Source organism: Hyperolius riggenbachi, chromosome 6 (assembly GCF_040937935.1).
Source record: "Hyperolius riggenbachi isolate aHypRig1 chromosome 6, aHypRig1.pri, whole genome shotgun sequence".
NCBI classification, from domain to species: domain Eukaryota; kingdom Metazoa; phylum Chordata; class Amphibia; order Anura; family Hyperoliidae; genus Hyperolius; species Hyperolius riggenbachi.
In genome coordinates this window covers 283,562,494-283,586,120 of record NC_090651.1, presented here as the reverse complement: position 1 = coordinate 283,586,120, position 23,627 = coordinate 283,562,494, and the positions used below count along the sequence as shown (strand labels likewise).

Sequence of the window (23,627 nt, the reverse complement as noted above, 5' to 3'; positions counted from 1 at the left end):
GTTCACATTAGCGTTTTTTTGCGGATCAGAACCGGAATGTATACTGTACAAATGGAACGGATGTGAATGGATCCAATGTTAACCTATGGAATCATTCACATGCGTCCGTTGGTACGGATACGTTCCGTACGTTCCGGTCCACGGATCTAAAAAATGCTGCAGGCCCTAATTTTCCGGACCGTTCTGCCCAGCAGAACGATCCGTACAAAAAATACTGCAGAATTGGGGCAATGGGAAAACGGAGCGTTTCTTCACACTAGTGAAGAAACGAACCGTTCCATGGGGGATGGGGGCATGTACAGGAGCTAATCTAGCGACGGGAGGATGAGGGGCGGGTGGATGAAGGAGGGTTTATACATACTTAATTTTCAGTAGTAGCCGGCGGTAGAGGCTTCAGTCTTCTTCCGTGTCATGTGACTACATGATGCGTCATGTGATTAGTCACATGACGCGCTGTTTAGTCACAGCGGAAGAAGAGAAAGCCTCTACCGCCGGCTACTACTGAAAATTAGGTATGTATAGCTGAGTGAAAACGGATCCGATTAATCATTGATCAGATCAGTTTTCACTATGTGAACCGGGCCACATACTGAGCCATCCGGATCCGGTGAAGCGGAGACCGGATCCGCTCATCGGATCCTTTTGGCTCAGAATGCTAATGTGAACCGGGCCTTTATGATTAATGGAGCATTCTGAGTAACATTCTGGTAGCATCCTGAGCAACAACAGTAAAGAAAACCGAATGGGAGCACCAGAATACAGGATCTTCTCAAAAAATTAGCATATTGTGATAAAGTTCATTATTTTCTGTAATGTACTGATAAACATTAGACTTTCATATATTTTAGATTCATTACACACAACTGAAGTAGTTCAAGCCTTTTATTGTTTTAATATTGATGATTTTGGCATACAGCTCATGAAAACCCAAAATTCCTATCTCAAAAAATTAGCATATTTCATCCGACCAATAAAAGAAAAGTGTTTTTAAAACAAAAAAAGTCAACCTTCAAATAATTATGTTCAGTTAGGCACTCAATACTTGGTCGGTAATCCTTTTGCAGAAATGACTGCTTCAGTGCGGCGTGGCATGGAGGCAATCAGCCTGTGGCACTGCTCAGGTGTTATGGAGGACCAGGATGCTTCGATAGCGGCCTTAAGCTCATCCAGAGTGTTGGGTCTTGCGTCTCTCAACTTTCTCTTCACAATATCCCACAGATTCTCTATGGCGTTCAGGTCAGGAGAGCTGGCAGGCCAATTGAGCACAGTAATACCATGGTCAGTAAACCATTTACCAGTGGTTTTCCAGTGGTTTTGGCACTGTGAGCAGGTGCCAGGTCGTGCTGAAAAATGAAATCTTCATCTCCATAAAGCTTTTCAGCAGATGGAAGCATGAACCCACTTTTGAACCAGAAACAGTGGCAGAAGCGCCTGACCTGGGCTACAGAGAAGCAACACTGGACTGTTGCTCAGTGGTCCAAAGTACTTTTTTCGGATGAAAGCAACTTTTGCATGTCATTCGGAAATCAAGGTGCCAGAGTCTGGAGGAAGACTGGGGAGAGGGAAATGCCAAAATGCCGGAAGTCCAGTGTCAAGTACCCACAGTCAGTGATGGTCTGGGGTGCCATGTCAGTTGCTGGTGTTGGTCCACTGTGTTTTATCAAGGGCAGGGTCAATGCAGCTAGCTATCAGGAGATTTTGGAGCACTTCATGCTTCCATCAGCTGAAAAAGCTTTATGGAGATAAAGATTTCATTTTTCAGCACGACCTGGCACCTGCTCACAGTGCCAAAACCACTGGTAAATGGTTTACTGACCATGGTATTACTGTGCTCAATTGGCCTGCCAACTCTCCTGACCTGAACCCCATAGAGAATCTGTGGGATATTGTGAAGAGAAAGTTGAGAGACGCAAGACCCAACACTCTGGATGAGCTTAAGGCCGCTATCGAAGCATCCTGGTCCTCCATAACACCTGAGCAGTGCCACAGGCTGATTGCCTCCATGCCACGCCGCATTGAAGCAGTAATTTCTGCAAAAGGATTCCCGACTAAGTATTGAGTGCATAACTGAATATAATTATTTGAAGGTTGACTTTTTTTGTTTTAAAAACACTTTTCGTTTATTGGTCGGATGAAATATGCTAATTTTTTGAGATAGGAATTTTGGGTTTTCATGAGCTGTATGCCAAAATCATCAATATTAAAACAATAAAAGGCTTGAACTACTTCAGTTGTGTGTATTTGAATCTAAAATATATGAAAGTCTAATGTTTATCAGTACATTTCAGAAAATAATGAACTTTATCACAATATGCTAATTTTTTGAGAAGATCCTGTATATCTGAAAGAAGTTCAGCTACAGCTTAACGTTTAAAATATAGTAAAAAAGGACTTCCACTGCTTTAAGATGCAAGAAGTGAATTGGTAAACAGCGAGCCAAATCCGGCTAATTGCATTACTATTATACCCAGAGTACCTGAAGAAAGTACCTTGAGGACAGTTTCAGACTGCAGATCGGCAGCACCGCCAAACACAGGCCTTTGGAGATTACCGTGGTAATCCCTTTCTGGCCGACATCAAAACAGGAAGTGATGCTCACTTGCACTCATCCTGTTTTGAAATACGGAAGTGCGCGGAAAGAGTATTGCAAAAATATGCTTACGCGCATGTGCGCTGCAACGCCACCAACATTTTTTTTTAAAAACCTGCGTCGCTATAGACTTACATGTCTTCCAGTCCACCGCAGGTCGTGCAGCATGGCAACGTAGGTATGCACTTGCGTTAGATAGGACACTTCCAGCGCAGCATACTACACAGTGGGTAATATGAACTACCTCATAGACTTTCATTAGGCTACGGTGGGGTGCAGTAAAAATACCACACCGCCCTAGTGTGAAAGGGCCCTGAGGGGGCGCTAGATGATGTTGGAGTGTCTGTGGTGCTGCCTAGGTTATTGGTTATATTAATGTGGATAGGAAGACATGGGGTGTGCTACATCCAAGTAATTATGCTTATCAAAAACTAAAATTCACTTTTGTTTATGTTGGCATGCAGATTGGGTCATCCAAAAAAATAATAATTTGTCAGCTGAGTAGTCGCCCCAAACGGTTACATTTGCTGCCTGGTTATTTATACCAGTTTGGTGAGGTTGTCCTGTAAAATATGAGATGAGTACTACTGCTCAGATTAATACAGCTTTGTTTTTGTGTTGTTTTTTCATTTTAGAAATGTTACCACTTCCTGTTTCAGCGATATCGTCTGGAGCACTACACAGTCTCCTCCAACTGGCTGGCACTTGGCACTGTTCTGCTCTTTGGTCTTCTGTCATTTTCCCGCTCCATAGCCTTGTTTAGAGGTGAGCATGTAGATAATTTATCTTCCGTGATCCCTACACCCATCTATGATGCTTTCAAGCAGTAGGATTAGCCATACTATGCCAGGGGGAAAAAACATATATAATTAGATAGATACTTGATCTACTTACATAACACATGTATTATACTGTCCACGTTTTGATTTCAGTGAATGTTATATAGTAAATGACGAGAATTCTGTTCCTGGAGGGAACCATGTCTTTTGCCCACAGTTTAGGCTAAATCCTGATGTCATTTCTGCCCTTTACTTTTTTTTCTTTTCTCCTCCAATCCCTGAGTCACCTCACCCTGGCTTGTAAGCACAAGTGAGCAGGTGATCGTGCTTCAGATAGGCAACTAGGCAGGGAAATAAAGGGAAGAGGAGGAAGAATATATTATACATAAAAAGAACTCCCAGCATGCAACTGTTTGGCTTTGACTACTCAAGGGCCAGTGCTCCTTAAGTATGTGATAACACCAAATCATAACAGCAGAAAAAGTTTTGAATGCAGGATTAGCATCTTTATAACTTAATACACTCGGACCAGTTGCTGTTGAAATTTAATTTTTATGGTGACAATCCCGCTTTAATAAAGCTGAGGTCAGCATTGTCTCCATGGTCAGTGATTGCATATGGTGTTAGAAGAGCTCATCCCTGGGCTTTGTTTGAAGAGGAGGGAGTGCACACAAGGACAGGAGATCCCCAGAAGGTGGGAGCTATAGCACATTCTACATCCACACACACTCACAGCATTAAACTCTGCTCAGGAAATATATCAGCATATAATAGAATACAGTAAATCATTCAGGACACCCACTTTTACAGTAATTGTCCTGTTTTCAGCATCAGAAACCTATAGCTCTATATTGCTGTGTATTGGTGTAGCCCCACCCTCCCAGGGATATCAAGCCTAGGCTGATTAGCTATGCATCCTTCTTCCTGTGCACTCTGGAAGGCCAGGTGTATTTTCTATTTAGCTCAGAACACACAACCTTTGGGATGCACCTGCCAGCAGTAAAGATGTCACCATGTAATACATTTCAGAATGTAAGTCAGGGTGAGGAAAAATGTTACAATGGGCAAACACTGACTACATCATTTATACATGAGTATTGTAAATATGCAGTTTTGTTTGTTACATTATTATCACTACAGTTCCTCTTTAAAGGTGCGTACACACACACTACTAAAGAGCTGGGCGTAGGCCTGAACGATTTTCGTTTTTTAAACCGAAATCGCGATCAGCGGCATGACGATCTTGAGATCGTCAAAGCCACGTTTTTTTCGCGCCGCCGTCTGTATCTGCTCTGCTCCGCCCCCGCTGCATTGCTGCGCGGAGAGCCGCTGTGAAGTGGCGAGCGTTGCCAAGCAACGCTTGTACACACGCAGGCGAGCCAGCCCGGAAACATACTTTCAAACAAGTTCCTGCCGCCTGGCTCTGGCTGCGCCGGGTATGACAAGTGAGTGGGGGCGGGCACTTGGACTACAGTGCATGCGTCTAATCCAGACTTTGGGGCAGTAATCTTTCCTGTGCACGCACTGCTCCGCTCCTAGTCATGTTGTCCCGCTGTCCTCAGGAAGAAGAAAGATGCTGCCGGTTTGTGCCTGACTCCATGAGGCAGAGATGCAGAGGGCTCAGGCTGCCTACAGAGGGACAGTGCGCCCCGGGACCTGGATGAATCATCTTGTAGGTGTTTTTTTTTTCCAGCCTGCCCTGTCTACCTGTGCCGAAGGGGAGGGAGGAGCGTGGAGGTTTAACTGGAAAACTGTGTGATGTGAGGTGGGTGGGAAGCCCTGGAACTGGATAGTCAGTTGTGAGGGTAGGAAAGGTAGAAACACTATTGTGAAAGGTCAGAAAGACAATTGTGAGGTGGGTGGCCAGTAGACAATTTTGAGGGGAGGCAGAGGCAGAATACATACCTGGGGCTTCCACCACCCCCATGCACACCTCTCAGGCCACTCTGTCCATAGGCGTCTTGCCCAGTAGGTTAGCCAGTTGTGCTTCACTTGCACGGCCTGGCTGCGCACACGCACCTTTCATGCTCCCGTGGCTGGAAGTGTTCTGCACAGTTAGTACTGCAAAGGCGCAGAATGCTCCCAGGCTCAGAAGCGCGAGTGGGGTGTGTGTGTGACCGGGCTGCATACACCATGAAGGGCAAGACGGGAGGGAGGATGGAGCAGCCTGGGAAAACGGTACACACAAAAGGGGAGACCTGCCTATATATATACTAAAGGGGATCTGGATGGCTAGCCTGTACTGCGGCACCTACACTGGCTAAACTGTACTGAGGGCACTCATACTCAACATCGGAGTGCTGATCTATCGTCGTGTATCAAAAATCGTGAATCGAAATCTCAATTTCTGGCAAAAATCGTGCAATTCAATCTTTTCCTAAAGTCGTTTAGGCCTAGCTGGGCGGTCGTTCTCCCGACAGTAAAGTGCGTGTGTTCAGTCTGTCTGCAGACTGATAAGGCTGTTTCTGAACGATCCGCTATTTTCAAAAACCACATTGACTATTGTAATTAGAATAATTTTTTCTGATAAATGTCATTTAAGTTTAGATTGCTGTGCCTGAAAAATAAATGGGCGTCAGTTATGTCAGCTGCTTGGCATTTGATGAATCTGTACAGTCGTGATTGTGATAGTTTTTGGTAAATCTTGATTTTCTGGCTTGCGGTAACTCCTCGCTTATTCAACAGATTTATTTAGGCATTCTCCTCATGGGCAGCTAACAAAGGTGTTTTTCACTGTTCTTTTTTTCAGGATACCATGCCCCACTAGATCTGTACCCAGAATTCCATCGCATTGCCAAAGACCCAACCGTCCACACTGTTCCTGAGGGCAAGAGTGTCAACATATGTGTTGGGAAGGAATGGTACAGATTCCCCAGCAACTTCCTTCTTCCGGAAAAGTAAGTTTTACCTCATACCTCAACACTACAAACTAGTTATACCTTTTCTACCTTCAGTCTTGTGAGCCTCTTCATACTAGTGTGCTTGCAAGAGGGAATGGTTTTCTCCTGTTTTGTAGGGCTTTTAGCTACTTATTACTGTATGGTTTATGACATGCTATACACCAATGTTCTAACGCCTCTGAGTTTACTTCTTGTGTAACTTTCTTTCCCCGTAGCAGCCTTGTATTTATACCAGAATCTGCAAGAATCTGCAGGTTGATTGGGAAGTTGTTCTGACCATTGAGGTTCCTATTGCATTAGTGGTATAATACCAGTGGGTAATATAAAAAAACTCTTCCCTATGAAGAGGCCTCAAACTCTTCCCTACAAAGAGGCCTCAAAAGAGCAGTGGGTTGCTAGTGCATTGCGCATTGTCCCAGTTATTATGAACAGCAGTGCTTAGGTAGGAAGTCTCGACCTCTAAAATTTAAAATATATGTAAACATTTACAAGTAAGACGCATTCTTCTTCCAGCGTAAAATAAGCCATTACTTTTCTCCTATGTTGCTGTCACTTACAGTTAGTAGTAAAAAGCTGACATTACCGACAGATTTTGGGCTAGTCCATCTCTAAATAGGGTATTCTCAGCATGGCCTTTATTCTTTATAAACACACTCACTGAAAAAGATTTATACAAAGATGCTGGCCAGCCTCCCTGCTCACCGTACACTTTTTTTGGGAGTTGGACGGAGCAACTACCATTCACGAAGTGCTTTTGAAAATAAAGAAAACCATGAGAAACCCCCATGAATAGATGAGCTAGTCCAAAACCTGTCAGATTTCTATTACTTACTGTGAGTGACAGCAACATAGGAGAAAAGTAATTTATGGCTCATTTTACTCTGGATAAGAAACGTACTTATCTGTATATGTTTACATATATTTTACATTTTAAGATTTTTGAGACAGAGGTCCTTTAATAGAAGTTCTAGTCAGTAAGTGCTGTCAGTTTTCATGGTGTCAGAGTTATAAATGTCAGTAGATGATGGAAGAAGCAGGTTACTTAGATACCCTAGAAGAAACAGAATCACACTGGTCTGTAGTGTATGTTGCCTCTATTATATACAGAAATGTAGAGGCCCATTAGAGTAGGTGGTTTTTAATCCTGTTCTCAAGCCTCACCAACAGTACATGTTTTGTGGTTCTCTACACAGAAGAACAGAAAATGTTGCCAATTAATTTGATCTGTGATTAATCCACCTGTATTCTACAAAGTAAACCTACAAAACGTGCACTGCTGGTGGACCCACTGTATTAAATCCTGGCACTTACATAGGAAAAGCTGAAAACGGGTATGTTTTTCTGCTGATACCTACATGTTGTGCAGTATTTCAACATGCTGTATCACATAGGCACACACCTGTTATTGCTCTAAAAGGCACCCTTGCTCCACACAACTTCTATTTAAGGTTACTTGTTTGTGCTGACCTGAGGAATCGGGCTGAGACCCGTGAAGTGCGTTGTCTACAATGTAACCACTTGATAATAAAGACTTCTTACCTTGTATATTCGAGGGACTCTTTTTTGGAGGTAAGACACTTCTTTTTATAATACCGTACAGTAATATACTCAGACCCATTAGTAGAAAATCTGGGTGCCTCCCCCAAGCCTTTTTAACAGTTGCTCTACAGCTGCTCATGTAACCCATTACTGTACCTTTCTGACAGGAAGTGGTGAGTAGAAGTCTTAACCACTTCCCGACCGCCTAACGCACAGAGGCGGCCGGGAAGTGGAGCCCTTAAGGACCGGCTCACCCACAGAGGCGGCGGTCCATTTAGGGGCATGGGCGGAGCGATCGCGTCATCCGTGACGCGATCCTCTGCCGGCGCCTGTCACCGCTCGCCCGCCGCAACATCCCGCCGGCTATACGGAAGCGCCGGCGGGATGTTAACCCCGCGATCGCCGCATACAAAGTGTATAATACACTTTGTAATGTTTACAAAGTGTATTATACAGGCTGCCTCCTGCCCTGGTGGTGTCCGAGGGACCACCAGGGCAGACTGCAGCCACCCTAGTCTGCACCCAAGCACACTGATTTCTCCCCCCCCCTGCCCCAGATCGCCCACAGCACCCCTCAGACCCTCCCCCTGCCCACCCCCCAGACCCCTGTTTGTACCCAATCACCCCCCTAATCACCCATCAATCACTCCCTGTCACTATCTGTCAACGCTATTTTTTTTATCTCCCCCCCCTGCCCACTGCCCCCTCCTGATCACCCCCCACCCCTCAGATTTTCCCCAGACCCCCCCCCCCCCCCCCCCTGTGTACTGTATGCATCTATCCCCCCTGATCACCTGTCAATCACCCATCAATAACCCCCTGTCACTGCCACCCATCAATCAGCCCCTAACCTGCCCCTTGCGGGCAATCTGATCACCCACCCACACCAATAGATCGCCCGCAGATCCGATATCAGATCACCACCCAAACGCAGTGTTTACATCTATTCTCTCCTCTAAACACCCACTAATTACCCATCAATCACCCCCTATCACCACCTGTCACTGTTACCCATCAGATCAGACCCTAATCTGCCCCTTGCGGGCACCCAATCACCCGCCTACACGCTCAGATTGCCCTCAGACCCCCCCCTTATCAATTCGCCAGGGCATTATTTACATCTGTCCTTCCCTGTAATAACCCACTGATCACCTGTCAATCACCCATCAATCACCCCCTGTCACTGCTACCCATCAATCAGCCCCTAACCTGCCCCTTGCGGGCAATCTGATCACCCACCCACACCAATAGATCGCCTGCAGATCCGACATCAGATCATCACCCAAGCGCAGTGTTTACATCTATTCTCTCCTCTAAACACCCACTAATTACCCATCAATCACCCCCTATCACCACCTGTCACTGTTACCCATCAGATCAGACCCTAATCTGCCCCTTGCGGGCACCCAATCACCCGCCTACACGCTCAGATTGCCCTCAGACCCCCCCTTATCAATTCACCAGTGCATTAGTTACATCTGTTCTTCCCTGTAATAACCCACTGATCACCTGTCAATCACCCATCAATCACCCCGTCACTGCCACCCATCAATCACCCCCTGGCACTGCCACCCATCAATCACCCCCTGTCACTGCCACCCATCAATCAGCCCTGGCATTTTAGGGGCCCTAAACCGTGAGGAGTAGTCTTGAAACAAAAATGACCTGTGAAATCCTAAAGGTACTCATTGGACTTTGGGCCCCTTAGCGCAGTTAGGGTGCAAAAAAGTGCCACACATGTGGTATCGCCGTACTCGGGAGAAGTAGTACAATGTGTTTTGGGGTGTATTTTTACACATACCCATGCTGGGTGGGAGAAATACCGCTGTAAATGGACAATTGTGTGTAAAAAAATCAAAAGATTGTCATTTACAGAGGTGTTTCTCCCACCCAGCATGGGTATGTGTAAAAATACACCCCAAAACACATTGTACTACTTCTCCCGAGTACGGCGATACCACATGTGTGGCACTTTTTAGCACCCTAACTGCGCTAAAGGGCCCAAAGTCCAATGAGTACCTTTAGGATTTCACAGGTCATTTTGAGAAATTTCGTTTCAAGACTACTCCTCACGGTTTAGGGCCCCTAAAATGCCAGGGCAGTATAGGAACCCCACAAATGACCCCATTTTAGAAAGAAGACACCCCAAGGTATTCCGTTAGTAGTATGGCGAGTTCATAGAAGATTTTATTTTTTGTCACAAGTTAGCGGAAATTGATTTTAATTGTGTTTTTTCACAAAGTGTCATTTTCCGCTAACTTGTGACAAAAAAAATAAAAACTTCTATGAACTCACCATACTCCTAACGGAATACCTTGGGGTGTCTTCTTTCTAAAATGGGGTCATTAGTGGGGTTCCTATACTGCCCTGGCATTTTAGGGGCCCTAAACCGTGAGGAGTAGTCTTGAAACAAAAATGACCTGTGAAATCCTAAAGGTACTCATTGGACTTTGGGCCCCTTAGCGCAGTTAGGGTGCAAAAAAGTGCCACACATGTGGTATCGCCGTACTCGGGAGAAGTAGTACAATGTGTTTTGGGGTGTATTTTTACACATACTCATGCTGGGTGGGAGAAATACCGCTGTAAATGGACAATTGTGTGTAAAAAAATCAAAAGATTGTCATTTACAGAGGTGTTTCTCCCACCCAGCATGGGTATGTGTAAAAATACACCCCAAAACACCCTGTACTACTTCTCCCGAGTACGGCGATACCACATGTGTGGCACTTTTTTGCACCCTAACTGCGCTAAAGGGCCCAAAGTCCAATGCGTACCTTTAGGATTTCACAGGTCATTTTGAGAAATTTCGTTTCAAGACTACTCCTCACGGTTTAGTGCCCCTAAAATGCCAGGGCAGTATAGGAACCCCACAAATGACCCCATTTTAGAAAGAAGACACCCCAAGGTATTCCGTTAGTAGTATGGCGAGTTCATAGAAGATTTTATTTTTTGTCACAAGTTAGCGGAAATTGATTTTAATTGTGTTTTTTCACAAAGTGTCATTTTCCGCTAACTTTTGACAAAAAATAAAATCTTCTATAAACTCACCATACTCCTAACGGAATACCTTGGGGTGTCTTCTTTCTAAAATGGGGTCATTTGTGGGGTTCCTATACTGCTCTGGCATTTTAGGGGCCCTAAACCGTGAGGAGTAGTCTTGAAACGAAATTTCTCAAAATGACCTGTGAAATCCTAAAGGTACTCATTGGACTTTGGGCCCTTTAGCGCAGTTAGGGTGCAAAAAAGTGCCACACATGTGGTATCGCCGTACTCAGGAGAAGTAGTATAATGTGTTTTGGGGTGTATTTTTACACATACCCATGCTGAGTGGGAGAAAGATCTCTGTAAATGGACAATTGTGTGTAAAAAAAATTAACAAATTGTCATTTACAGAGATATTTCTCCCACCCAGCATGGGTATGTGTAAAAATACACCCCAAAACACATTATACTACTTCTCCTGAGTACGGCAATACCACATGTGTGGCACTTTTTTGCAGCCTAACTGCGCTAAAGGGCCCAAAGTCCAATGAGTACCTTTAGGATTTCACAGGTCATTTTGAGAAATTTCGTTTCAAGACTACTCCTCACGGTTTAGGGCCCCTAAAATGCCAGGGCAGTATAGGAACCCCACAAATGACCCCATTTTAGAAAGAAGACACCCCAAGGTATTCCGTTAGGAGTATGGTGAGTTCATAGAAGATTTTATTTTTTGTCAAAAGTTAGCGGAAATTGATTTTAATTGTGTTTTTTCACAAAGTGTCATTTTCCGCTAACTTTTGACAAAAAAATAAAATCTTCTATGAACTCACCATACTCCTAACGGAATACCTTGGGGTGTCTTCTTTCTAAAATGGGGTCATTTGTGGGGTTCCTATACTGCCCTGGCATTTTAGGGGCCCTAAACCGTGAGGAGTAGTCTTGAAACGAAATTTCTCAAAATGACCTGTGAAATCCTAAAGGTACTCATTGGACTTTGGGCCCTTTAGCGCAGTTAGGGTGCAAAAAAGTGCCACACATGTGGTATCGCCGTACTCAGGAGAAGTAGTATAATGTGTTTTGTGGTGTATTTTTACACATACCCATGCTGAGTGGGAGAAATATCTCTGTAAATGGACAATTGTGTGTAAAAAAAATTAACAAATTGTCATTTACAGAGATATTTCTCCCACCCAGCATGGGTATGTGTAAAAATACACCCCAAAACACATTATACTACTTCTCCTGAGTACGGCAATACCACATGTGTGGCACTTTTTTGCAGCCTAACTGCGCTAAGGGGTCCAAAGTCCAATGAGCACCTTTAGGCTTTACAGGGGTGCTTACAATTTAGCACCCCCCAAAATGTCAGGACAGTAAACACACCCCACAAATGACCCCATTTTGGAAAGTAGACCCTTCAAGGTATTCAGAGAGGGGCATGGTGAGTCCGTGGCAGATTTCATTTTTTTTTGTCGCAAGTCAGAAGAAATGGAAACTTTTTTTTTTTTTTTCACAAAGTGTCATTTTCCGCTTACTTGTGACAAAAAATAATATCTTCTATGAACTCACTGTGCCTCTCAGTGAATACTTTGGGATGTCTTCTTTCCAAAATGGGGTCATTTGGGGGGTATTTATACTATCCTGGAATTCTAGCCCCTCATGAAACATGACAGGGGGTCAGAAAAGTCATAGATGCTTGAAAATGGGAAAATTCACTTTTTGCACCATAGTTTGTAAACGCTATAACTTTTACCCAAACCAATAAATATACACTGAATGGGTTTTTTTTTATCAAAAACATGTTTGTCCACATTTTTCGTGCTGCATGTATACAGAAATTTTACTTTATTTGAAAAATGTCAGCACAGAAAGTTAAAAAAATCATATTTTTGCCAAAATTCATGTCTTTTTTGATGAATATAATAAAAAGTAAAAATCGCAGGAGCAATCAAATAGCACCAAAAGAAAGCTTTATTAGTGACAAGAAAAGGAGCCAAAATTCATTTAGGTGGTAGGTTGTATGAGCGAGCAATAAACAGTGAAAGCTGCAGTGGTCTGAATAGAAAAAAAGTGGCCGGTCCTTAAGGGGTAGAAAGCCCTAGGTCCTCAAGTGGTTAAGTCTAAATGTAAAACTACAGGTAACCTCAATTCACTAAGGCAGGGAACACACTTGCAGGGCCGTTTCCCCCTTCGATTCCTGGGTCTCCGTTGGCTTTTGCGTTCGCGTTTTCCACAAATGTTTTGCTGCGATCGAACTGTGATTTTTCTGCTTTTGCAGCGGCATATACTGTATGCGAATGCTAGTCGTGTGGGAAAAAGCGGAAAGCTTTGGAATTTAAAAAACGCACAGAAAATCATGAATGAAAAATGCGAGCAAACGCTCACGATGAGCTTTTCCCGCGTGAGGCTATTGACTTCAATAGCCTGTGGAATTGTATTTTGTGTGTGCCCTGCCTAAGGGCCGTTCGCTAAATCGAATTTGTTTGGAAAAATACCTAATTTGGTATTTTTGTTCTTATTTTTAAATTCACTGAAGATTTTACAAATACGGGTGACATTCGGTAAAATAGGTCTAAAATGGTTTGGAGTCATTCGATAAGGTATTCTTACTACAATTCATGTAGTATTCGTCCGATTGAACTTGTACAGTAATTCTCTGGATGTTAACAGAGACACTTCAACCTAAACTAACCTTTACCTTTTTTTATATGTTTTTTTTTTTTTTTTTTAAATGTTCTAACGTTGTAACGTCGTAAGTTTACTATTTGTGTTGCACTTCATGTAAAAAGAAATAAATTCTATTATAATAGGGCTAATTTTTCCTGACAGATGTAACTTCCCAACAGGGACCAGCTGGTCTACTCTCTGAAATACCAAACATTTTTAGACCAGGTTTAAAACATTCGGTAAAACGTCCGGTAATTCTACGTGCATTCAACTTGTACACTTAGGGCTCGTTTCCATATAGTGCGCTTTCATGCTCGCTTATGGAAAAGCGATCGCAGGGACAGCAAACAGTGCATAGACTGCACTGTCGGCCATTTCCGTTCATGCCGCACATGGTTTGCAGCACTTCGGGTACTTCAGCCTGTGATCCCATTCAATATAATGAATGGGATTGCAAGCCCCACTCCCTCTCGGAGTGTCACACAGAGCCACGGGACTCTCCGCTGCATGGAAACGTGCCTTAACACATGCAGTATCTTTCGTAACAATTCGGTAGATTAGTCTAAACTGAGGCCAGTGTAGGAAGAGTCTCTGTGTAAATACAACTGTACAGCAAAACTCTGTTGCCATGGTTGTCAGCAAGTTTACTCTAGATTTAGTGTTTTTGCCAGTAATAAAATGTTTTATGGCAAATGAAGTCTGACATTCAAATATACTCCTATGTCCAACAGTTTATTGAGTGAGACTTAAAACTTAATTGAAAATGCTGCCTGCCTCTTTCTCTCCCACTAAGCTGAGCAACTGTTACTACTGTACCTGTAGTCATGTGATCCTGGAGGCAGGATTAGTGGGTACCAGTTCTAGTGACAGGTGGCTGCTAGGAGCAGCATAGAGAGGGAGAAGGGAGCAGACACTATTTTTGACAACTTTTTGAAACAGATTTCTTTTAACAATATTATTTTATTAAGTAGACAGGGGAAGCATAGTGGTGTGGTTTGTAAATCTCTTGCCTTGCAGTGCTAGTCCCAGATTTGACATGTGAATGAGAACATTGCATCACCAGGTCGCATCACAAGGTATGCATATCACTCCATTAGCTAACAGCCCATACACAGTCGGTTTAAGGTATAGCTGTGATTAATCTGCTAATTTTACATCCATATTGTACTTATTCTGTATGTTTTGTGCATCCTCGGCAGCTGGAATCTCCAGTTCATTGAGTCAGAATTCAGGGGACAACTTCCAAAACCTTACGGCAAGGGCCGACGAGCGACGAGGATCATTCCCAAAGACATGAATGATCAGAATCTGGAAGAGACATCAAGATATGTGAGTTCAATCCCTGTACCTTATGCATGTAAAACTACAAGTGAATGAGCTGAATTCTTATATGGAAGTGGAATGTATATTCATTTTTGGGGGTGGGGGGGGGGGGGGTACGGGGGGGTGGGTTCTTTCCATTTTTTTTATTATTCATGACCTTAGCACTTTATAGCTAAAGTAATTGCTGATATCTGTGTCCCCTTTGGGCTGTCACTACCTGTACTTGTGGCCCCCGTCGTGTCATAACGGTGACAGCAGTAGAAGCCTGGCTAAGGCTCTGTCTTTTACCCACAGTATAAAAGGAACATCTATTGTAAAAGTCCTTTTTTGCTTAAAGTTTATATTGACGCAAGCATACAAGAATGGAATTCTGCATATTAACATAGCCTTTGGTTAGAATCATGCCAGTATGAACAATCTATTTATCCAACATTATGACAACAATTATCCAGGCAATTACAGCGTAATCTTGTCTCCAGTAAACATGCACAGAACTTGAATTACATGGAAAAAGCTTTTCTTGTATTGTAAATATGCTCACCAAAACATAAAATGGAGTATCCACAGATCAATATTACACTGGCTGTCAAAGTGCTCAAATTAGGGAAGTAGAAGAGAAGAGCGATGAATCATTGAAGGCCTTCAACTCTCCCAAAGATAAGATTATTAATCCCCTAATCACCTATCCAACCCGTTGTAATCATGTAATAGTGTAATTAAAGTGAACCCAAGGTGAGAGTTTTATGGTGGCTGCCATTTTTATTTCCTTTTAAGCAATACCAGTTGCCTGGCAGCCCTGCTGATCCTATGCCTCCAATACTTTAAGCCATAAATCGTTAACAAGCATGCAGCCCATCAGATGTTTCTGACAATTTTGTCAGAACTCACAAAATTAGTTGCATGCTTGTTTCTGGTGTTATCCAGACACTACTGCAGGCACATAGATAAGCAGGGCTGCCATGCAACTGGTATTGTTTAAAAGGAAACCAATATGGCAGCCACCATATCCCTCATACCTCGGGTTCACTTTAAGGCCTTTGGCAGATAATGAGGAGATCCATGGTGACCATACTTTATGAATAAGAGGGATCAGGTCTTTCTTTTTTAGCTTTTGTAATCCCTTCAGGGCCCTTTCACACTTGTGCGCTTTACTAGCGCTTTCAGCATTGCTCAAAAGCGCTAGCGTTTCAAAAAGCGCTTGTTCAATGTATTGTATATGGTTCTGTTCTCATCTAAGCGTGTAGCGTTTTGCTGAAACGCAAACGCGTAGCATGCAGCATTTTCTGAGCGATTCTGAGCGATTGGCGTTTCAATGCGATTCAATTAGCTATTAGCTAATCACTGAAAAAACGCTTTCTATACAGTGAAAAATCGATTGGAAAGCGCTCATAAAAAACGCTGGAAAACGCCAGAAAATTGCTTAGCGCTTGCGTTTAGAGATTTTAGGGGTGAATGGGCCCTTAGGCTGAGTTCCCACTTGGAGCTTGACCACGAACGGACAATGGGAGTGGACTGTTTAGTGTCCACTGCGATGGTCTGGTTGGAGCCTGGGGCAGATGCGTTTGAAACATAGGCTATATGGGAAATGCATCCGCTTATCTGGGAAAATTGCAGACAGCGCAGACATGCAGTCCGCTTACTGCAGCAGATCCATTGCAGACTGACAAGTGTGAGCAGATCCTATTTTTCGTTCACTGTCAGTTTTGCGATTCGGTAAAACGTTGTCCATTTTCTGCTGTAGTGGCAACACAGCCTTGCGGTCTATCTAGAACTACAATAAGATTTCTGGAGATGTAGGGCGTTATGTGCTACTTATATGGGCTAAGGGAGCACATCCCCAAAGTTATGCCAGTATGATATTCATTTCACAACCCTGGGCTGATTATTTTCAGAAACTCCCACTTTATGCTTCTTTTCATGGACTCCATTTAGTCACCTGTTTCACAAAACAGGCGCTCAGTGTTGATGATACTGGCAGATGCTGTTTACTCCTATCTGTTATTGCCTGATGAAGCGGGTTTGTATCCCGTGAAACGCGTTGCACTTTATTTGGAGTATCCAATAAAATTGTTTTGACTGAAAATCCACAGTCGTGTGTTCTGCTTGGAGGGGGTGAGTCCACCACTGCCTCCTCTATTACCAAGATGGGTTTTTAAGTTCTTTTAGTGTTTTTTATCCTATTGGCGCCTCTGTTATCCTATTATCTACATCAAGTCCACCCTTGGTGGAGGGTTGTACCCTTCCTTCTTCAACTACAGAGAGCGACTTTTTAATCCTGAGTGGGGTCAGGACAATCTCCCCACCTGCTTTGACAGTGGTTGCCTACTTGGTAACCCTGGTTTGTGAGTATTAAATTAATATTATTACTCTATCAATTATACCTTACCAGTACATACTACACTATATTGGGCTCTTGGTGTTCTCTCTGTTTCACAGAACATGCTGCACATGTCATGTCTCTTTTACAGGAAGAGAAAGATAAAGCTATAATGATTGCTTTTATCTGGTGACATATGTAGTTGTACTGGAGGGATGTTTTTTTCTGCACAAAAATAAAATTTGCTCTGTAATGATATTTGCCTTCTAAGAATGAGTATTTTATTTGCCAATTTTTTTTTTCTTTTAATAACATGGCTCCTGCACAGTAGTCATTTGTGCTGTCTTTATTTACACCACATGAAACATGTTTAACCATTGAATACTTGTGACTATTGAGCAGGTGGTGCTAAACTTGTACTATTGTTTTTGATGGAGCAAAGTGTTCTGTACATGCAGATAGGCACCCAGTATAACTAGTTAGAACTCTTTACTGAAGAAAAACATGCAGAACTAAAACCTACACCACCATCAAGAAACACAGCTTACTTAGAACAGAGAGGATCACAGAGTTAAAATACAGGAAATAACAATCCCATAAAGATCATCATCACATTTTACACACAGTGACATCTTGTGGTTGTTTTACTATACTGCAGTTTAAGATAATAATGTTGTTAAATCTCTATAACAGTTTTGGCCAAACATATTTTGGATCAGTTTGTATCTGCCGCCAGGGCTGTGAGGTTGGAGTCGGAGCAAGTTTGGGTACCTGGAGTCGGTGGTTTCATAAATGGAGGAGTCGGGAGTCAGAGTCGGATGATTTTTGTACCAAATCCACAACCCTGGTCTGAGCCATTTTGGGTACCTGGAGTCGTTGGTTTTATAAACTGAGGAGATGATTTTTGTACCAAATCTACAACCCTGGTAAGAATTAGACTAAGGAGTTGGAGCCATTTTGGGTACCGGGAGATGGAGTCGGAGCCGGTGTTTTTATAAACTGAGGAGTCGGAGTTGGAGTCGGATGATTTTTGTACCGACTCCACAGCCCTGCCTACCACAGCATTGACTATTCTTGCATGTCTCTTGCCAGGTGGCTGAAATATGTCACACTTCCTCAGCTCCCCATTGCTCGCCTCAGACGCTATATAAAAATGTTATTTCTAAACATATGCTTTTTTTAAACTCCAAATGCTGTTAATGTATGCGAAACTACACAGAGTTTGTTCTGTCCACGTGATGTCCAAATCCGACGTAGTGTACGTAAAAAATATTACTTTCCAGTACGTGTTTATTAAACTCTTGCTTGCTCGACTTAGTCTCCCAAAATATCAAGGTTAATTAGTTGTGACGTTGGTAACTTTTTTAGCGTAAGTGCCACTGTGTTGCTCACATGCTGAGCATGATTTCTGGGTAATCTGTCAGTCTTCAATCAGAATAAGTCCCAACATTCTGCGTATCTATTTGCAGAACTGACTCAGAAGCCATTTCTATTTCTGACTGCACAGCAAGTAGCAAGCACTAACTGACGTCATCACACCATGAGCCACCGTCTGCACTTGCGCATCAGTTAATTCTATAAATATGAAAAGTAACTTTCATTTTTGAGGGTTTTTTTCCATAAACACAGATTTCCTGCATATTTGGGCTTTTAATGAGGCGATGCTGAAATCTGTATTTTTTTTGTGTCGTTTCTACAACACTGAGTTATTTTTCATATTTTAAACCTTTTCCTGTTGAAGATTATGGAGAAATGCATTTTTTTAGATGTGAATTCTGGAACTTATTACATTATTATAATTATAACTTTGTATAGCACTTTTTCTGCAATGCTTTACAGAATGCACTGAACAAGTCACTCATCGCTTAACTGCATAGTAAATCTCATTAAATATCTGTAGAGTACCAGATCTTGAATCAAACTCTGCACCTGGAATAATTTTGGGTTGGGATTGGGTGTTGGGGTGAGTGTAATTGCGTACCTAAGGGGTGCTGTTCCTCTGGCCTCTAATCTATAAGGGAGCAGCCATCTCATTCATGGACCGACCGCAACTGTACCGCATTATGAACTTCACTGTTCTCATATCCACCAACTACATCTCCGGTAAGGCCTCGTTCACATTAGGAGCGGTGAGAATCGTGTGTAAACACATGGTCAAAAACGCATGCATTTGTGGGCAGCACGGTGGCGTAGTGGTTAGCGCTCTCGCCTTGCAGTGCTGGGTCGCCGTTTCGAATCCTAGCCAGGTCAACATCTGCAAGGAGTTTGTATGTTCTCCCCCTGTCTGCGTGGGTTTACTCCGGGCACTCCAGTTTCCTCCCCCCCCCCCCCAAAAAAAAACCCATAGATAAGTTAATTGGCTTCCCCCCTAAATTGGCCCTAGACTACAACACATACACTACACAATATAGGCATACGACTATGGTAGGGACTAGATTGTGAGCTCCTTAGAGGGACAGTTAGTGACAATACTATATATACTCTGTACAGCGCTGCGGAAGATGTTGGTGTTATATAAATACTAAATAATAATAATTTCAGTGCATTGCGGTGCACTTTTTTTAAAGGGAAGGTTCAGGGAAACCTTTAAAAAAATAAAAATCCATATCCACTTACCTGGGGCTTCCTCCAGCCCGTGGCAGGCAGGAGGTGCCCTCGCCGCCGCTCCAGAGGCTTCCGGTCGTCTTCGGTGGCCGACCCGACCTGGCCAGGCCGGCTGCCAGGTCGGGCTCTTCTGCGCTCCAAGGACGGGCTCTTCTGCGTCCCACGCGGGCGCGCTGACGTCATCGGACGTCCTCCGGGCTGTACTGCGCAGGCGCAGTAGTTCTGCGCCTGCGCAGTAAAGCCCGGAGGACGTCCGATGACGTCAGCGCGCCCGCGTGGGACGCAGAAGAGCCCGACCTGGCAGCCGGCCTGGCCAGGTCGGGTCGGCCACCGAAGACGACCGTAAGCCTCTGGAGCGGCGGCTAGGGCACCTCCTGCCTGCCACGGGCTGGAGGAAGCCCAGGTAAGTGGATATGGATTTTTATTTTTTTTAAAGGTTTCCCTGAACCTTCCCTTTAAGCGTTTTTTTAGCTTATTGTAGCAGTTGTCAATAAAGCTTTATTTTCATACGAAAATGTATTTTTTGTTTTCAATTAGGGGTAAAAAACGCATGCACTTCTATGCGCTAAAAAAGCACACTCATTCTCTTGCATTGATGTGCGCTTTTCAGCTCTATGCACAGAAATGCGCGCAACACTGTTTTTGTAACACAGCGCATAGATGTGAACTAGGCACATTTAATTACATGGGAAAATCAATACCTTGCAGAACGCACAGGGCAATGCGGTGTGAAAAGCGTGCATTGCGGCAAGTGTACACAAGATTTCGTCAGCAAAGTAAAAGGTTAATACTGATATACACACACGCACGCACACACACCATTTTCTTGCTAACAACTAACTTAGTTAATTGTAGTATGCTGTAGCAAGAAGTATGACTAATGAGACTTAAATAAGCTCACTGGTTTAGACAAAAGAAGAATGAAGCACCAATCGGGATTTTTGGCCAGCAGTCCCAGTTGATAAACCAGGCTTTGTCTTTTCTGCTATTGTGCGGGTAATAGCATTGCTCGTGTCCCATTCTCCAATAGCTCCGTGTCCCGAAGGGTGGGTAGAGCACAGGCAGAAGCGTTCCTTGTTACCATCCTATTCAGGGCATGTCTTGTGAGCAGAGAACGTAGCTCCACACGCTGCCATCAGCAGCACATTCAGGAGAAATCAGCATGGGCTGCAAGTCTGAAAAGCTCGTCAGCTCTATTGTCAAAGGCTATTAGAGGAATGGTATAGATTGGATCAACGGGGAAGGAGAGAGGGGAGTAATAATAATGTGGGCTTTTTGGCTGCAGATCTGTTGCGGGAATGCTAAGGAAAAGCTAGTTTCTTTAGCAGGTTGAAATTTCTGCATGTACTTTACTCTTCACAGTCCTCCCGAGTTCCAGTGTTTGTGCTTTGTTCTGTTTTTACCCAAGGAAAGCACACAGAAGCAAAGCAACGGTGCAAAGCAACTGATTACTTCTATCCAAAAATACAATAATCTACAAGAAAACCAATAAAGCATAAGACTTGGTTTATTTATGGCTTTAGTAAAGGTGCAGATGGCAGTGAAAAATAAATGCTTAATTTTGTGAATGGCAGGACCATTTTGTGAATGCCAAAACCCTGTTATATTTAGTGGTGCTTTATTTATATCGTTATCATTTATATTGTTGTAAATTCTGAAAATTAAGACTTTAAAAGAATTGTTAAAAAAAAAAATTCTTAGTTTAACGAATCACTATCAAAAAAATTAAAAATAATCCCACAGAGCCATCAAATTTGGCCACCAGGGAAACTATATTGGAGGTGAAGCCCTAGATCACCAGGAAGCCATATAGGGGGGGGAGGGGGTAAGCACTACACACCAGGAACACCTATAGGGTAGTGATTAGGGGAGGGTGGCAACTAAACACTAGGGAACTATATAGGGGAGAGAGCCACTAGACATCAGGGACCTGTATAGGGGAGGAAGGGGGGCCACTAATCACCAGGGAACTATATAGAGGATGGAGGGACACTAGACACCAGGGAACTGTATAGGGGAAGGAGGGGGGCCACTATACACCAGGGAACTATATATATATATATACTTTGTATTTGAGTTTGACACCCTCGCTAAAGTGAACTTGAACTCTTGCACAGGACAGAAGGAAAACAGCGAGAAATGCAATGTGTATTTAGAGAGTTTAGCCTGTCTAATTCCCCCTCATCTGTTACTAATTACAAGTTGTAATTTGAACTCTCCCCTGTATTAGCTGAATGCCAGGGTAGATAAGCTCTTTTGAAAGCACAGGATGTTAAAAATCTGTCTGCTTCCATGAAAGCAGGAAGTAGAAACAGTACAGATCTACTGTAGGATTTTTATCAGCTGTAACAAAGAAATGTTTTTCTTTGGAGGTTATTATGCTGTTGCATATCTTTTACACAGAGAGGAAGTTGTGAGCTCAGGTCCACTTTAAAGTATATCCTAGGTGAGCAAAGCATATAAAGCTTTAGTTACCTGGGACTTCTTCCAGTCCCTAGTAGTCACTATGGTCCCACTCTACAGTTTTGTCTTCTTCCAGGGTCTAGCCTCTTGTTCTTGTAATTTATTCAGGCCCCGTTCACACTGCACGTGTTTCCAGCCGCGTTTTGGAAACGCGTGCAGGAGGCAGACACGCACGACATCAGACAGTGCATAGAGTGCACTGTCTGATGTTCACACTGCATGCGTTCCGGACCTGTGCGGTCCGGGAACGCATGCTGCACGCATTTTTTGTAAAAACGCGTGGCTGTCCCATTCACTTTTCAGTGATGGGATCAGCCACATAAACGCGGATGGCGTGCGTTCACATGCGTTGCGTTCCTCACGCATGGCCATCCACGTTTGTGATGTGAACGGGGCCTTAGAGTCAGGCTTGTTAAGTACTGGCCCGATTCAATTCCCAAACCTGCCAGCATTAAGTGCTGGCAAGTTCTAAAATCAGGTGACGATAATTTCATCTGACCCTGTCACGGGAGAGCCGTGAGAAAATAAAACGCAATCGGTTCTCTGCACCGATTGTTCGTTTACGGGCCAGATCGAAATTGGATGTTTAGGTCCTAGCAGCCTTGGGGGTCTTCCTTTGGGAATCTGACATCTCAGCTGATAACAGAGCTCTTTTCATGAAGTCCCCTTTTGTCTCTGACTGTCTCAATGTTTGTTTAATTAACAAGGGTTTCCCTTCACAGGCAGATCACAATTAAAGCGGAACTGTAAATAGTTTTTAAACACAGTGATTCACTTACCTGGGGCTTCTGCAAGCCCCCAGCAGCCGTCCTGTCCCGCGCCGGTCCTGCCCAAGCCTCCGTTCTCCCGCCGCTAGCTGCTTTCGGTTTTGCCGCCGGACCACTGTGCCTGCGCGGCTCTGGTCACGCGTATACTTTCTTCGCGTCCCCTGCTATTGCAGAGAGGAACGCGAAGAAAAGATACGCTTGGCCAGAGCCGCGCTGGCATCGACTTAGAAGTCGAGGAACGGAGTGGCGGTGGGAGAACGGAGGCTCGGGCAGGACCGGTGCGGGACAGGACGGCTACTGGGGGCTTGCAGAAGCCCTAGGTAAGTTAAACACTGTGTTTAAAAACATGCTATTTGAAAGGATACCAGTTGGTGACACCAGCAGAAGCGAGCCTTCCACTCAGCAGGGGTCCAGACATGCTGGAGCCATTCCACCAACATTAAAAATAAATATAAGGGAAGACACAGAGAGCCCAGTATAGTGTAGTATGTACTGTAAATTGGGTATGGAAGGTAAGTATATGTAGGTTATACTCACAAACAAGGGTTACCATCCAGGTAACCACTATGAAGGCAGATGAGATTAGACCTGTCCCCACTCAGGATTAAGTCGTCGCTCTCTGTAGATCGGGAAAAAAGAAGAATTCCCCTCCACCAGGGGTGGAAACAACTGCAAAAGTAGTACAGAGGCGCCAAC

General features: G+C 43.7%; 1 protein-coding gene across 3 annotated transcripts in view; it reads left to right on the top strand.

Moving 5' to 3' along the window:
• The window catches only part of ALG9 (ALG9 alpha-1,2-mannosyltransferase), a 177,124-nt gene that overhangs the window by 99,344 nt on the left and 54,153 nt on the right, over positions 1-23,627 (top strand). For all 3 annotated transcript variants that reach the window (XM_068240939.1, XM_068240937.1, XM_068240940.1), the window contains exons 11-13: positions 3,226-3,355; positions 6,119-6,266; positions 14,657-14,786. In XM_068240939.1, the coding sequence (XP_068097040.1) occupies positions 3,226-3,355; positions 6,119-6,266; positions 14,657-14,786 (408 nt within the window). The remainder of the gene's footprint in view (positions 1-3,225; positions 3,356-6,118; positions 6,267-14,656; positions 14,787-23,627) is intronic.